We start from the raw sequence: 14,067 nt of genomic DNA, 5'->3' as shown, positions 1-14,067 counted from the left end.
TGGGCAGTGGTGGTGCACGTCTTTAATCCCAGCACTTGGGAGGCAGAGGCAGACGGATTTCTGAGTTCGAGGCCAGCCTGGTCTACAGAGAGAGCTCCAGGACAGCCAGGGCTATACAGAAACCCTGTTTTGAAGAAAAACAAAACACAAAAACAAAAACAAAGAAAGAGAGAGACTGCTCCATTTCCCTGTCACCCTTCGTAACAAAACTCATGTAAGAGGAGAAAACACTTGTAAATGCCATCTCAGTTTTCTCCTTTTCTGCTCTTATGGGTTTTACTCAAGTTAGGCATGTGTTCCCATCAATCTACTAACTGGCCATGAAGGCCTTGCTGGAGGCAGAGTTTCAGAGCTCTCGGTTTTGTTTGCCCTACTTCCAGTTTGTTCTCTGGCTCACATGTATTTCAAGATAGAAGCTCTCAGCATCCAGTTCCTGCTAACATACTTGCCACTTCCTTATTATCATGAACTCTTATCCCCTTGGAAACATAAGCATACATTCCTTTCTCCTGTAACTTGCCTCGGTCCCAGTACTTTCATCACAGCAGACCAAACAGAGAAGTAACAAAGGACAACTGAACTTGTCAGCACTGCGTGCCGTGGTGACTGCTGATTCCACTTCTTTACTATTCAGGGCATCCTGGCAGCTCTTCCCAAGTCTACTTCTCACCTGTATTCTGACCCAAGCAACCACTCTTGTCTGAACTATCCTGTTAGTCTCTCATTGTCTATTTCCTAAAGAAGCAGCCTAACCATTCATTCATTTCAAGTACAGACTGGATCCTCTTATTATCTAGCTGAAAATCCTTTCTAATGATGCAAAATAAAAGCCAAGTTCTCACACTGGCCCACAAGACTTAGTGGCTGGCCCTTTCTTATTGCTGACTCTGGCTACCAGTCTACTTTCTCCTCTCTCCTTTTTGGGAAATAATAGCCTCCGATGATTTTTCCAGGCAAAAACCAAATGGGATTCTTGATACCTGTAAACACTTGCATGAAACTAAATCTCATGGCTTACTCCTTTAACTCCTTCATGTTTCTGCTGAAATAACTAATAAAAGAAAACGTTCCTCTAAATAAAGCCTTCCCTATCACTCTGTCAATTGCTCTTATTCTACATTTTTTTTCTCCATAGCAGTTACCATCTGCTACTCTAGAATCACTTGGTATTATCAGAACAATTTTTTTTTTTTTTTTGGTTTGGTTTTTCGAGACAGGGTTTCTCTGTATAGCCTTGGCTGTCCTGGAACTCACTTTGTAGACCAGGCTGGCCTCGAACTCAGAAATCCGCCTGCCTCTGCCTCCCAAGTGCTGGGATTAAAGGCATGCGCCACCACACCCGGCTCATTTATATTTTAAATTCAACAGTATCTGTTGAATGCATGTTATATATACTTATTTATTTAGTGTATACACATGTATTTAGTGTGGGCACATGTGTACCATATATCTCATATGGGAATCAAAGGGCAGGTTGTGATAATTGGTTCTCTTTTCACCATGTATGTCCCTGGATTAAACTCAAGTCATCAGGCTTGGCAGGAAGAGCCTTAACTCACTGAGTCATCTTACCAGGTCCATATTTTTGCTTTTGAGACAAGTTTGTCTCAAAAACTGGCAATCTTCTTATCCCAGTCTTGTAAGTCTAGGAGTACAAGAATGTATAACTATGCCCGGGTATACAGAGAGAAGAGCCTGAGTACAATTTCCTAGGATTAGAGTCAGTTGCCCAAATACTTTGCAAGAAGATGAGAACACTTACTCTCAAAGGGTTTTCATTGAGGTATGGGGGCTCCCCCTCAATCATTTCAATTGCCATAATGCCCAGGGACCAGATGTCAACCTTGGGTCCATAGGCCTTGCGTGTCACAACTTCAGGTGCCATCCAATATGGAGTTCCCACCATGGTGCTCCTTTTGCTCTGCTCTGGAGTTATCTGTGCACAGAATCCAAAGTCAGCTAGAAAGGGGGAGAAGAAAGACACACTTAGGATACTCCATCAGTAAGTGCTGTGTCCTTACACATGGGCAGCAGGCTTTGTCTGCAATCTCTGTCTCACCAAAGCAGGACACACCTCACTGCTACTAGTCCACTGCTCATTCAACCATGAACAGTAGGAGAAATATTAAGAACAATATCTCTAGCCTCCTGCCTTTTCCTCAAACCAAATGGTTAAAAAACATTCCTATAACTCAGAGTCTTATAATTAACTCATTCCATTATCCTCTGGACAAAAGTCTCAGAATTAAAACCCAACCACCAACACGTAAGTATGGCCCTACTTTTAACAAGTCCTCACCCTGCACCAATAGTCCTCTCATAAACTGTTTACCCACTTATGGCATAGCCTCTGTCTCGGCAACTGCTTTCACTCCTTTGTACAAAAAACTACCTGTAGTTCATTCACACTATATTGAAGCTACACATTTATCTAAATTGATAGAGCCGATAGTGAAGACTATCTTCTCTGTACCCCAGAAGAGACTGGCATGTAAAACATTTGCTGAATAAATAACAGAATAAGTAAAGTTACATAAATCCGTTTTTCTAATTCATTACAAGTCTCTCATACTAGACAGAAAGCTTCTTGAAAGCTGGTAAAATGTACCCTCAGCGCCTATCAGAGAACCTCAGAAGTAGGCCTTCAGGAGGGAAGTGTTATAATGTGTAAAAGAATTGAAAAAATAGTGAAAAGACACTGTAAGACACAATATAATACAGAGAAATATATCTCATATTTTACAAAATACTTAAGTCTATTTAATGACTGTTATAGTTACTATTATTTAATTACCATCCCAAAAGAGATTTAGCCCCATGTGCAGAGTTAAGTGTTACCACTCCTAAGACTCCTACTTACTTAACTTGACAGAGCCATCCATTCCCAGCAGAATATTGTCACTCTTGATGTCCCTGTGAATGACTTGGTTTGAATGTAGAAACTCCAAAGCTTGTAGACACTGTTGAAGTAGTGGGCACAGAAGAAAGAGACTTATAATACACAAGACTAACAATGATTTAACCTCGTTATTTTAAGACAAAGGAAGTAAGGCCTCCAGAAATAAACAGACTTGCCCTATGTAAAGAGGCAAAGCCAGCTATATAACCAAATCTTCTTCTGACTCCTAACTGCGCATTTAAAATTCCATGAGGCAGGGTGGGGGTAAAGGAGAATGAAGAGAAGCCTCAGTGGCCATCCTGGGCAGTGGACAAACTGCCTCTTCCTTCACTTGAGGGGATCCTATGCCTTTGGTCTCCTTGGGCATCCACATACATGTGCACTTAACCCTCCACCTCAAATACACACACAAGTTAAATTTTAATTAATTAATTTAAAAACTGGATGCTGATTTTGTCTTATAATTTTCTTTAATCAGAAGTATTTTAACAATATATTTCTACGTCTAGGAAAGGAGACCCATGGAAGTGACTTTAGTAGACAATCTTTATTTTGGGGAAGGACGTCTGTATTGTTTGAGACACACTGAATTTGACATCGCTATGAAGCATGAAGACAAATGTTCATTGGGCACCTGAAATTATCTTAAGTTCTATACAGAGATATTTACAAAGACAGCTTTGTTTTCAAATGCTGAGAAGTGAGACCATGGCCTCACCAAGCATACATCTTTCACTGACCCACAGAGCCAGCACCGATAGACTTTTAAGTTTTAGTAATGATTACAATTGGTAAAGGACATGAGAAAAATCTTGAAAGAAAGAAAGAAGGAAGAAAGGGAGGGAGGGAGGGAGGGAGGGAGAGAGGGAGAGAGAGGAAACCATAAAAATCAAAATAAAACAAAACACCTATTGTGATGATTCCCCCAATACACACATACAAACTTAAACACTTATACTTATCCAACAGAATGAGTGCCAAACAGACTAATGTTACAATGGTATAATGAAAATGTCTGATTCTGGGCAAGTGAGATAGATGGCTTAGTGGGTAAAAGAGTTTGCCACCAAACGTTATGACCGGAGCAAGATTCCTGGAATCCACCTGGTAGAGTTGTCCTCTGACCTCCACATGCACACCATGGCATGAACACACCATATGCACACACACACACACACACACACACACACACACACACAAATGCAAAAGAACTTTTTAGTTAAAAGTAAGCAGTATCTTAAAAAAATTAGTAAGATTTATATAATTTAGTTTATGTGAAAGAGTTTTGCCAGCATGTGTGTATGTGTATCATACATATATGTACGTACGTGTTTGGTGCCCATGAAGGTCAGAAGAGGCATCACTTTAAATTTAAAGAATGATAATAGCACCTATTATATAATGTTTAAATTTTTGGCCATGTTTTTTCTGGCTTTGGCACAATACTTGGTCAAACTCAGGGCCTTATGTACACTACTCTTTTCTGCTGGTCTATACTCTCAAGCTCCCAAGTGCTTTTTTAAAAAAAAAAATCCATATCCTTTAATAGTCACTTTGAAAATAAGCTGAAAAACAGTGAACTATATATTTCAAGGGGATGAATTATATGGCATATGAACTGTGTCTCAGAAAGCAGTTTCAAAAGTGATAATGGTCTCTATTATATTTTAAGAATAACAATACCATTTATTTAAGTAGTTTCTTCCCAAGTTTTTTGTTGGTACAGTTTTGGGGATCAAACTAAGGGTTTCTGTCAAGATTTGATTCTATTTCCCTCACAGGGGTTGGGGTGTGGGAGCCGCTGTGGAGCATCTGTGGAGGTCAGAGGACAGCTCTGAGGCTTTGCTTCTCTGCTAGTGCTAACGTTCAGAGGATTGAAACCAAGTCACCAGGCTTGCACTTCAAGGTTAGAGGAGAAAACAAATTAAATAATATAATGACTTTGACCCTCCAAAAGGCAGCTGTATGTACACAATTATCCATCGTATCTGTAGTAATAAAATTTCATAAGAATGTGATGGGGGGGAGCTTTTGGGGGAAGAATTATTTTTAAAAGGTCCTTGTATTAGTGGTAGAGTAAATGAAACATGAACTTCTAGGAATCCCAGCTAGGAATTAAAATGTTGCTAATGTATTTCTTTCTCATTAACACTGGCTAAATATATAACTATAATTTCATCCATATGCCTTAAGCTTTCCACCTTCAGACACTATGTCAGACTCATAAAATTTTTAATCTCACTCTTTTTGTCAGTCTCCTAGCTTTCTATCTCTCAGGGCCAGGTAGTGGTGTTGCACACCTTTAATCCCAGCACTTGGGAGGCAGAAGCAGGCGGATCTCTGAGTTTGAGGGCAACCTTGTCTACAGAGAGAGAGTTCCAGAACAGCCAGGGCTCTGCAGAGAAAGCCTGCCTCAATCTTCACCACTGTCTATTGCCATCACTATCTTTCCCACATTATCAGGGAACGTGAGAATGTGCCGGTCCTCTGCAGACACTGCTGCACATGGGAATCTTCTGGAAGGCTTCTTATAGCAGTACAGACCTCTAGGTATCTACTTATAATGAGGGGGGAAAGACAGAGTATCTATTTATGCTTCTTTTTTCTGTTTATTTTGTCTTTGATTATTTACTGGTTTGCTTATATCTCATGCTGGCCTGGAACTTACTCTGTAATCAAAGATTATCTTAAACTTCTGATCTTCCTGCCTCCACCTCCAGTGCCAGGATGACAGGCATATGCCAGCACACCAGGCTTTTTGTCTGGAGTTACTTTATCCTAGAATTTTGCTGGCTTGCCTCTACATGTCATTTAGGTGCATATTCAAATCAAGGAAGAAACCTTTTCTGACTATCTGAACTATGCCACTACCTTCTTACCAATGTTACTTCCTTCACAGTACACAAATCAGGGAGGCAGGACAAATGTATGTCCAAAAAAAATGGATAAAGAGAAATAATATGTGTTAGAATAGTTATAACTGTAGATTGAAATTATGACTGTTTAAATAGATACTGTTGGGTATTTTCTAATTTTTCTGCCATGGTCAGAATAGTTAGCTTCAAAGAAATAAGTCATGATTGTAGAAATTATAAAACACAAGCATACAATATGAATGTTAAGTCCCAGAACTAGCTTCCCCTACTCCCACAGAGCCCATATTGAAGTCTCTTTAAGGTGTGAACTTTCATGGACAGTAATATGGAGGTCACTTCCTGTTTGATTGTTGGCCTTCCTTACCTCTCGGCACACAGCTGCTATCTGGCCTTCATCCATACAGGTTTCTGTCACCACATCTGTCAAGGAGCCTCCAGCCAAGTATTCCATAACAACCCACAGCTCATCTCCCACAAGGTAACTGCAGAAAGACAGTGTAGGGTGAGAAGGAACAGTCAGAACACATTAAGCCACTGAAGTGAGATCAAAACCTAGGAAACTATCTCCTCCAGCTTTTGAACAGTCTACAATTCCTTACTCTGGAAAACTACAAAATTTGGAGGACAGAATCAGTAATCTTAAGTTACTTAGGGATAGCCCAGAAAAAACCATGGTCTGTGAAGTCCCAAACACTAAAACTAAGAATACTAAGTTAAAATATAAAATCACATCTTATCACAATATCAGAGGCTATCTCCTAAAATTAGAGACTGGCTTTATTCCCATGCTGCAAAGCATCTAGGCAATACACACATGTGAAAGGAGGGGTCTGAAAGCCACATTACCATCAGAAGGGAGGGCCATGGAACCTCCTTGAGAGTTCTATTAGATCTGAAATCTACAAGATCATTACTAGCCCCAAGGTCCAGCACAGCAGATACCAATATTTACTGAATAAATCTATGAGTAAAGTAATATGTTAAATATATATTATTTTAATGTAATATAGCATAACATTATATAAATATATTATATATATTATATATATGTAAAGTGAAAGGGTGGTAATAAGTCTTTTCAAAGCTGTAAAGTCTACACAAGGTTACTATGCTGATAATGACTTTTTCTTTGAGTTTCTGTGATTCTAGCATCTTCAAATAAACCAAAGCTGTGGTTCAGTGGCCTGGCCTGAGTTAGCACTGATTTTGACTCAGAGACTGTATCTCTCAGCCCCAGTTTTTGGATAAGTAAAAAATCTCACTGTATACAAATGAAAAAGCGGACAACTGACTCGTGGTAACCTTCAGCAAAGAAGCTCTGCTGGAGAAAAACGTGTTGGCTTAAGGTATGATCTGTCATCTTTCCTTCATCCTGATAATGGGACTCTTACTTGGCAGATGGGGACACCTGAGATAGTTTAACACTTATCTCAAACAAAGGTAAGCTTTTAATCCTGTTCTGTAATTTTCCTCTGGTGGTGCTGGGAACCAAGCTCAGAGCTCACACACGCTAGTCAAGCATTGTATCACTAAGCGGCAATAGTAAGCACATCCCAGCTCAAGAGGAAGCTTTTAAGGTGATGAAGACTAAACATACATAGTAAAAATGGTGATGCAGGCATTAATCCCAGCAGTCAGGAGGTTGAGGCTGGTAAGCTAAAATGTTTTTTATTTCCAGTTTAATGCAAGTTTATACGGGGAGGGAATGGTAATCAATTTCAGTTGACTACAAACTTACTAGTAGTTAGCAATGAAACAGACATTGAGCTGGGGGAATGGCAGAAAAGCAAAGAGTACCATTCTTTCCATGGTGGTCAGATTTCAAAACAACTCCGAGACTGTAGTGAGCATTGCATTTTAAGAGTATATAGACAATACGAATTATTCAGGAAGGTGAGCAGGATAAGGAAATACTTGGAATATAGAATGAAATAAGGACATCAGAAAGATGGGCTGAAAAGGCCAACTTCCCTTAGCAGAAAGCATTAGAAACAGTAAAGAATTAGTTGCTAAAAAGCTTCAGTGTGGTGGGGTTAACCATCACTTAGAAGGATTTCCAGCAATCAAAGAGCTCAGCACGGAAAATTAAATAGAAGCAGTTCCAATTGCTACCTTCATCTTTTCCTCTAACACTTAGGTTCCAAAGGCCTGAAACTTCTGTGACAGAACCCACCCATGCCATACCTGTCCAGGTAGTTGACAATATTTGGGTTTTTGTTTTCCCTCATGACCAGGATCTCATTAATAATCAGCTCTTTCTTCGGCTGCTGCTGAAGATTCATCTGTTTAATGGCCACCTGAAACAGGAGTAAATTCAATGTGCACCAAGGGTCCTACAACATTTCCTGAGCAGAGGCTTAGTACTAGACCTTAAGGACTAAGGAAAACAATGATGAGGAAGACATGGTCTTACCCCGAAAGTAACTCACAACTTATCAATGTTAAATGGTTTTAAAGGGAGTCTCTTAGCCAGTGGCATTTAACATCGTCTCAAAGGCTGAAAATAAATGTTCTCAGGTGCCATTCAAAACCTACTGAAAAGCACAAACTTTTAATAAGCCCCAGTGCTATTCACATATACATCAAAATTTGATACCTCAATGTAAAAAAAACAAACAAACAAAAAAACCCCACTTTTAAAAAGTCACTAGAAAAATACTTGGTACTACCTATTATTCTAGCACCCAGGAGGCTGAGATAGAGAAGAACTGTACATTGATGACCAGCCTGATTTCATAGTTAAGTAATTTTTAAAATTTAAATAGAACAGGAAACCAGATCCATCCAGGATAGGCAACAGCACTTCTATAAAAGAAAAATAACTGGACTTAAACCCTAAAGATCTTTGCTTTAGGTTTTGACTGTTATTTTCTAAATTTGACGAATCACCCGTTTTCTGAACCTAAGTCTCCTCAGAGATACACTGAAAGTAATAATCTACTCAAACTATGTTCTGAGTACAAAAAAATAGGCGTCATGTTACTTTTCCTTATAAGATATAGGTAATAAAGAAGCCAGCAATGACTATGAGAACAGCAAGAATGACGATGGAACTCGCTGGTGTATTTACCTTATCTAACTCTTAGATACTCACAAGATTACTTACTAGGTAAACCTAACCACTCTTCAAAGTGTTGTATGTTTAGATAGACATTGAAGCTACGACATGTAAGAAAACCACCTCTGATCACAGTCAATGCTCTCAGATCACTATGACTCCAAAGCTCTTCCAGTATGTTCTTTCTATTATACACATTACCTTTAAAAACAAGCTTGAAAATGATTGACTTCTAATGGGTAGATTTCCAAGCACTAACATGCTAACCCATCTATGTGTGACAGACAAAAGCTCCCTTTCTTCCAGCTGGCTAACAACCCCATAATCATTCACAAAGACTAAGAGCAGCACACTAGTCTCACTACCGATATACTCCCTTGGGCAGGAAACGAGGCCTTCCTGACCACACTGCATTAGCCACTCTAATGGATTTGCTTCCATTCATAGTTTTATAACCACAAGACAGGCACACAGCAAAGTCAAGCTTTCCTGTCGCTCACTCTCACACAGGCATCTCCAGGACTTCCAGGAACCACTCATCATGTGTGTCTCCCATCAAGGGTTACAAGACCCAAGAGGCTAGAAACAGTGCAGGAGGGAGTCCTTAATACCTTAGCTCTGCTGGGATTCTGCAGCCCAAAATACACACGACTCAAAACCAAAGAGTCTAACACAGCTCTGATCATTTAAGTATGATAATGATGACTTTTTTTAAGATTTTATTTTTTGATTATATATATTTTGTTTGTGTCCATGCGTGTTTGTGCACAGGAGTGTAGCATCTGCTGAGGCCAGAAGGTGTTAGATCCCCTTAGAAATACAGGATGTTCTTAAGCCACCCAAATGAGAGTACTGGGAACTGAACTTGAGTCCTTTGCAAGAGTAGCAAGTATTCTTAACTACTGAACCATCTCTCCAGTTCTCACACTGGTAATTTAAAGAATTGACTTGCTCACACAGAACATCAAATATTTGGCTTTTACATTTGTAAGTTAACAAGAACCCAATAAAATATGTGCTGTCCCTCAAGGACAGATACCAGATTTTGATAATCAAAATTACACAAGTAGATCCAAGAAGCCTCTCTCAGAGGAACAAAACTTTATTTTCACTCAAAGAGGAGGTTCCTTGCTCAATTTCTGAGTTCCAATACTCTTAACTAAGATTTATCCCAGGTAGCAACCACCTATCAGGATTCCTATTTTGTAGCCAAGAGTAGTCTGCAAAAAAGCATTCAACCACTTGATATTGCCTTTCTGGATTCCTTTTGCTGATCTTGGGTCAGTGGGCTTTAGCTAAGGTCAGCATTCTCATGACTTAATAAAATAAGGTACCTCTAAATAAATGAGGAGTCCAGTGTCCATTGGGATCTAAAGCATATAGTTGGATGGTTGACAGACAAGGGTTTAAATCTCCTATAACTAGGCAATTCAGCAAAATTTCTCAGGCAGTATCTACCTTCTTCATACTTATATCTCTCACTTTATTCTTTCTACTGGAATAGAGTTACCATCTGGAAGTTGTCTTCGCAACCTATCACTAAGTTCTATCAAGATACCTGATAACTACTGACAGACAAGTAGACCAATGGAATAGAATTGAAGACCCAGAAATGAACCCACACACCTATGGTCACTTGATCTTCGACAAGGGAGCTAAAACCATCCAGTGGAAGAAAGAAAGCATTTTCAACAATTGGTGCTGGCATAACTGGTTGTTATCATGTAGAAGAATGCGAATCGATCCATACTTATCTCCTTGTACTAAGGTCAAATCTAAGTGGATCAAGGAACTTCACATAAAACCAGAGACACTGAAACTTATAGAGGAGAAAGTGGGGAAAAGCCTTGAAGATATGGGCACAGGGGAAAAATTCTTGAATAGAACAGCAATGGCTTGTGCTGTAAGATCGAGAATTGACAAATGGGACCTCATGAAACTCCAAAGCTTCTGCAAGGCAAAAGACACCTTCAATAAGACAAAAAGATCACCAACAGATTGGGAAAGGATCTTTACCTATCCTAAATCAGATAGGGGACTAATATCCAACATATATAAAGAACTCAAAAAGGTGGACTTCAGAAAATCAAATAACCCCATTAAAAAATGGGGCTCAGAACTGAACAAAGAATTCTCACCTGAGGAATACCGAATGGCAGAGAAGCACCTGAAAAAATGTTCAACATCCTTAATCATCAGGGAAATGCAAATCAAAACAACCATGAGATTCCACCTCACACCAGTCAGAATGGCTAAGATCAAAAATTCAGGTGACAGCAGATGCTAGTGAGGATGTGGAGAAAGAGGAACACTCCTCCATTGTTGGTGGGACTGCAGGCTTGTACAACCACTCTGGAAATCAGTCTAGCAGTTCCTCAGAAAATTTGACATAGTACTACCGGAGGATCCAGCAATACCTCTCCTGGGCATATATCCAGAAGATGTCCCAACTGGTAAGAAGGACACATGCTCCACTATGTTCATAGCAGCCTTATTTATAATAGCCAGAAGCTGGAAAGAACCCAGATGCCCCTCAACAGAGGAATGGATACAGAAAATGTGGTACATTTACACAATGGAGTACAACTCAGCTATTAAAAAGAATGAATTTATGAAATTCCTAGCCAAATGGATGGACCTGGAGGGCATCATCCTGAGTGAGGTAACACATTCACAAAGGAACTCACACAATATGTACTCACTGATAAGTGGATATTAGCCCAAAACCTAGGATACCCAAGATATAAGATACAATTTGCTAAACACATGAAACTCAAGAAGAATGAAGACTGAAGTGTGGACACTATGCCCCTCCTTAGAATTGGGAACAAAACACCCATGGAAGGAGTTACAGAGACAAAGTTTGGAGCTGAGACGAAAGGATGGACCATCTAGAGACTGCCATATCCAGGGATCCACCCCATAATCAGCTTCCAAACGCTGACACCATTGCATACACTAGAAAGATTTTATCGAAAGGACCCAGATATAGCTGTCTCTTATGAGACTATGCCAGGGCCTAGCAAACACAGGAATGGATGCTCACAGTCAGCTATTGGATGGATCACAGGGCTCCCAATGGAGGAGCTAGAGAAAGTACCCAAGGAGCTAAAGGGATCTGCAACTCTATAGGTGGAACAACATTATGAACTAACCAGTGCCCCGGAGCTCTTGACTCTAGCTGCATATGTATCAAAAGATGGCCTAGTCGGCCATCACTGGAAAGAGAGGCCCATTGGACACGCAAACTGTATATGCCCCAGTACAGGGGAACGCCAGGGCCAAAAAAAAAAAAAAAAAAAAAAAAAAATGGGAATGGGTGGGTAGGGAAGTGGGGGGGAGGGTATGGGGGACTTTTGGGATAGCATTGGAAATGTAATTGAGGAAAATATGTAATAAAAAATATTTTTAAAAAGATACCTGATAACTAACTACTTCTCAAATCTACTAACTTCTACAACATCATCTCTTACCTGCAATTATACAACAACCTAGCTTACTTTGTCCATTCTTCCTGCTCTGAACTGTTCTCCTTAGTGGAGCTTTGTTAGCTTTTGCAAAATTTTTAAGTCTTATCATATTAGTCTCTTATTTAGTACTAGCCCGGTAAAAAAAGAAACTACAACTGTCCCGTTGAGTCAAAAAAGAAAAGAAAAGAAAAAAAAAGAGGGGGGGGGGAGTAAAATTAACTCCAAATTAAACAAAAACCTGAAGAAGTAGAAATAACAACAGTTGGTGATGAACACTTACCTCCTGCCCTGTGGCTACATCCATTGCAGTATACACTGTGCCTGAAGCACTGAAAGAAAAGACAGGAAAGGAAGGGAAACAAACACAGGCATTGACAAAAGACAATGACATAGCATTTGTCTATGCACCTTTACACCAACCTGGGAATACATTAACAAAAGAGACAAAAAGAAATCTTTTTTTGCAGCCCTCCTAGTCTCACATTTGAAAGGTAGTATGTGGTAGTAAAGAATAAAGGTTTAACCAGCAGTCTAGAACCTTTACTTTGTCTGATCTTGAGCAAGTTTTTACTCTGAGCTGTACTTCCATGCATATGTAAGAGTTTAGTTCATGATAACCACTAGGCCAAGTCCATAAAATACAAAAGTGTTCAAAGACATTCATTTCTTACAACAATTTGCCCTACTTTTGTCTACTCCCTTTGAGAACTTGCTTTCATTTTGTATAGTTTCAACTGGGAGTGAGAGGATGGGGGGTGGGGGAGGGGGGGAGGGGCGGGGATGGGAATTTCAGAATGAGGTGGAGAAGAGGACTATTACTTATTAAAATATCAGTAATGTTCTCCTTATTGTCCTGGATGCAGCTTATGTACAAAATTTACTTTTTGAAAATTTATTGAGCAATAAACTTATGTGTTATCTTTGATTAAAATTCACATTAAAAACTACAACTAGGGTCTGTTGTGGTGGCATCTGCCTATAATCCTTGCAACTCAGAAGACTGAGGCAGGTTTGCCCAAATTTGAGGCCAACTTGTACTGCAGTATAAGATCCTTTCTTAAAAAAATAAAAACAAACAAACAAACAAACAAACAAAACAACAACAAAAACCCAACCTACAACTAGTGAGGTGTGGTGGTATTTGCCTGTAATCCTGCAACTCAGTAAACCAAGAGAAGACGATGGACAAGACCCCTCCCCTCAAAAAAATTAGGAGAGGGTAGCAGAGAGCTGCAAGGATTGATAGTCAGCTTTTGAGATTCTATTCTACAATTAATGTGGAAAGCCACATGGCGTTTGCTACCGCTGGCCACAGCCTGTAAATTCGGGTAAACAACCAATGTGCGCATGTGCATAAGGGTTTCTCACCAATCCTGGGGAATGTAAATGAGGCACTGAAAGCACAACCAATCAGGTATAGACACGCCACTCCTAGGCCTATAGAAGCTGCGCCAGTTCTGGGGCTCGGGGTCTTTTGCCTTTGCTATCAAGCTCTTCCAATAAAGGTGTGCAGAAGAATCCTGTTGTGGCATCTTCCTTGCTGGCGAGTCGGGTGTCCACAAATTAATCTTTTTAAAATAGAACTAATTTTTAAGAATTATGAAAATTTGACCAACCTATATGCAACAGACTAAATACTTCTGAAGAATCCTTTCCCTCCTTATTATAGGATACCCTGACACTTTAAAAGCATACTTTTCAATCATAGCCAATCAAAAGAGTTTGATCAAAAGAGTCCTATGGTTTGAATAAAATGCATTTTCA

At 39.6% G+C, this 14,067-nt stretch overlaps 1 protein-coding gene across 8 annotated transcripts in view; it reads right to left on the bottom strand.

Moving 5' to 3' along the window:
- Pak1 (p21 (RAC1) activated kinase 1) overlaps positions 1 to 14,067 on the bottom strand; it is a 123,841-nt gene that overhangs the window by 5,785 nt on the left and 103,989 nt on the right. For all 8 annotated transcript variants that reach the window (NM_001357365.1, NM_001357364.1, XM_006507437.3 and 5 more), the window contains 5 exons: positions 12,584 to 12,632; positions 7,960 to 8,072; positions 6,140 to 6,257; positions 2,861 to 2,960; positions 1,763 to 1,959 (listed from right to left, as the gene is read on the bottom strand). In NM_001357365.1, the coding sequence (NP_001344294.1) occupies positions 1,763 to 1,959; positions 2,861 to 2,960; positions 6,140 to 6,257; positions 7,960 to 8,072; positions 12,584 to 12,632 (577 nt within the window). The remainder of the gene's footprint in view (positions 1 to 1,762; positions 1,960 to 2,860; positions 2,961 to 6,139; positions 6,258 to 7,959; positions 8,073 to 12,583; positions 12,633 to 14,067) is intronic.

This window comes from Mus musculus, chromosome 7, assembly GCF_000001635.26.
Source record: "Mus musculus strain C57BL/6J chromosome 7, GRCm38.p6 C57BL/6J".
NCBI classification, from domain to species: Eukaryota; Metazoa; Chordata; class Mammalia; order Rodentia; family Muridae; genus Mus; species Mus musculus.
This window is presented reverse-complemented; position numbering and strand designations above follow the sequence as displayed.